The sequence below is a fragment of the Erpetoichthys calabaricus genome, chromosome 4 (assembly GCF_900747795.2).
Source record: "Erpetoichthys calabaricus chromosome 4, fErpCal1.3, whole genome shotgun sequence".
Taxonomy (NCBI): domain Eukaryota; kingdom Metazoa; phylum Chordata; class Cladistia; order Polypteriformes; family Polypteridae; genus Erpetoichthys; species Erpetoichthys calabaricus.
The window spans coordinates 43,895,523-43,898,132 of record NC_041397.2 but is presented as its reverse complement, the minus strand read 5'-3'; the positions used below and the strand labels follow the sequence as shown (position 1 = coordinate 43,898,132).

At 34.6% G+C, this 2,610-nt stretch overlaps 1 protein-coding gene across 1 annotated transcript; it reads right to left on the bottom strand.

Moving 5' to 3' along the window:
- Nucleotides 1-1,323: 1,323 nt before the first annotated feature.
- On the bottom strand, nt 1,324-2,292 carry LOC114651058 (olfactory receptor 51I2-like). Its single transcript, XM_028801014.1, has one exon. The coding sequence runs from the start codon at nt 2,290-2,292 to the stop codon at nt 1,324-1,326; it is 969 nt and encodes a 322-aa protein (XP_028656847.1).
- Between the last annotated feature and the right edge of the window lie 318 nt (nt 2,293-2,610).

Sequence of the window (2,610 nt, the reverse complement as noted above, 5' to 3'; positions counted from 1 at the left end):
TCTGTAAAGGCAGCAGCAACCAAATGTAGAACTTTAACTATTTTGCAACTTATTAGAGACTTTCTAGCAAAGCCACTTATCCTACAAAGCTTTCTCTTATAAAGTTGAATGGCTAAAGAATGCATCGATGCCAGCTCGGCTATTCAACCCCAACTTTATGGTAGTGGTGCCAATTTTGATCAGTGGGGTGACAGATTGTGAACTGCAGCAGAAAATCCAAATAGAAGATATCGTTAAGATCTTTGCAACAATGAAGGCCCACTGCACACACTTCAGAAAGGAACGGTTAATTAATGTAATAATACCTTTAATGTATTTATGTTTTTTAATTTGTTTAGGTAAGACGTCAGTGTTGTTTGTGCATAATTTTTCACCACTGACTGCCAGTTTGTGCCATGTCAGAGAGAGAGAGAGACCATGCATTGCAGTGAGATTTGCATTGGTCAATGAAGAATGTTGTACAGTAGTGAACTGTTATTAAAGCTAAATAAATCCTGTGGGCCTCAACTGTCCTAGAGCACACTTTAGTAGTTTTTAAATTGGAAGTGCATTCATACCACAATATTTACTCTTTATGTGTTACTAGCCACAGTGCCTATCAAAGACAAGTATAGAATAATTTTACAATATTTTCTAAGTCTTGCCCTACGTGTACTTTGAGCTCTTTTCCTCAATGTTCGCATGTTTCTTATTCTCTCTTCACCGGCGCTCTCTTTCTCAAACATATTCTTGTAAAGTTTGCTTCTCAAACTATAACTTTTTTAAAGGCGTCTTTCGCACCTCCTGTCCTCTCTTATATTTTCTGTCTTCGAAGACGACTCTCTCAGCATGCATCTCTACTTTCCTCCTTGTGTCTCACACTCACACTTCCACCTTCTTCATCACCAAACTGACCAACCACACCAAAGCCAAACTGGCCAATCAGATTGCTGGACACAATTAATTAGTAGATTGTCTATTGGCTCTGATGTTTCAAATTTGTAGGGTGGCAGAATGGCAAGCACGGGTTCTGATAGGAAACACACATTAATAATATAAACTTTAAGTGTAGATTGATGTTCCCTTTGGAGCCACATCCTAATCAGAGCCAACCATATGTACAACAGGATAAACTCTCAAAACACTTAAGTGGGATGAGCAAATAACAAAAAAGAATGTGAATGAATTGCAAAAGAAGCAGGTAACTTAAATTTAAAAGTTCATTCTTTTATTACTTTGCTGAATCCTCCTTTGCACTATAGGATAAAGGTAAAGTTGACTTTCTGAGCTGTAGTAATTGCAGGGTGAGATAGATTTAAAACAGCCTTATTTCAAATAAATATTTTAACACCTTGCTGACTGTATTTTGGAGTGGTTGCTTTTATTTAAAACAACTTTTAAAAATACATGACGAATTTCCTTGGTTCTGATGGCGTAAACAAGAGGATTCAATACTGGTGGTACAAGAAGATATAAAACAGAAAACATAATATGAATTTCAGGGACAACTTTCTGGCCAGTCCGATAAATTAAAACACTAAACAGTAAAGTTGTATAAAAATACAAAATTACAAATAAATGAGAACCACACGTGTTTAGTGCTTTACGAAATGCTTCCTTTGAGCCAACCTTTAGAACAGATCTCAGAATCAATACATAACTAAATATAATGAAAATGGCATCCAATCCAAATATAGAGGCAATTTCAAAAAGGCCTAGGTAACTATTCATAGATATATCAGTACATGCTAATTTTAAAATACCCATATGATCACAGTAACAATGTTGTATGACATTAGATGAACAGAAAGGCAATCTGGAGGCTAAGATTGGTAGCAAGCCTATTAAGATAAGATCTCTCAGAAAATGAGATAGAATCAGTTTAGCTAAAAATCTGTATGATAAAATTGACATATATCGCAAGGGATTGTAAATAGCAACATATCTGTCATAAGCCATAATAGCAAGTACTGAAGATTCTAGTGATGAAAAAAAGTGAACACAGAACATCTGAAACAAGCAGGCTTCAAAAGCAATAGCTCTCTCATTAAACCAAAATATTTTTAAAATCTGTGTGGTTAAACAGCACATAGCAAGATCGATAAGTGACAGGGTTGCAAGTAAAACATACATAGGATTATGCAAATTGTGATTAACCTTTACAGTATAGATGATCAACACGTTAGCTGCAAGAGCTAAAACATACATGACACAAAATGGAATAGAAATCCAAGTCTGGTAGCTCTCCATTCCTAAAAATCCAATCAGAATAAATTCTTTTGGACGTAAATAAGAGGTATTCAGAGCAGACATGCTGGTTGTTTTATTTCTTAAAAAAGAACAATAATTATGGATTAATGGCGAACACAGTAATGCAAGATAAAAACAAGCATTAACATCTTTGTTTCATAGTACCAATATGAATTTGACATTTACATTATAATAGAAAATACTCAATTTTCTACTTATTTTAAATTCTTAATTACAGCATGTAGACATTTACCTCACTTTCATGATTCACTGTCAACTATCAAATCTGCAGATTTCTTTCGCTGCAATAAACCAAGGCTCCTCTTTTAAAGTGTTATTTATTGGAGTTGGTATTGTCAGAGGATTTTGTATTCTCTCTTA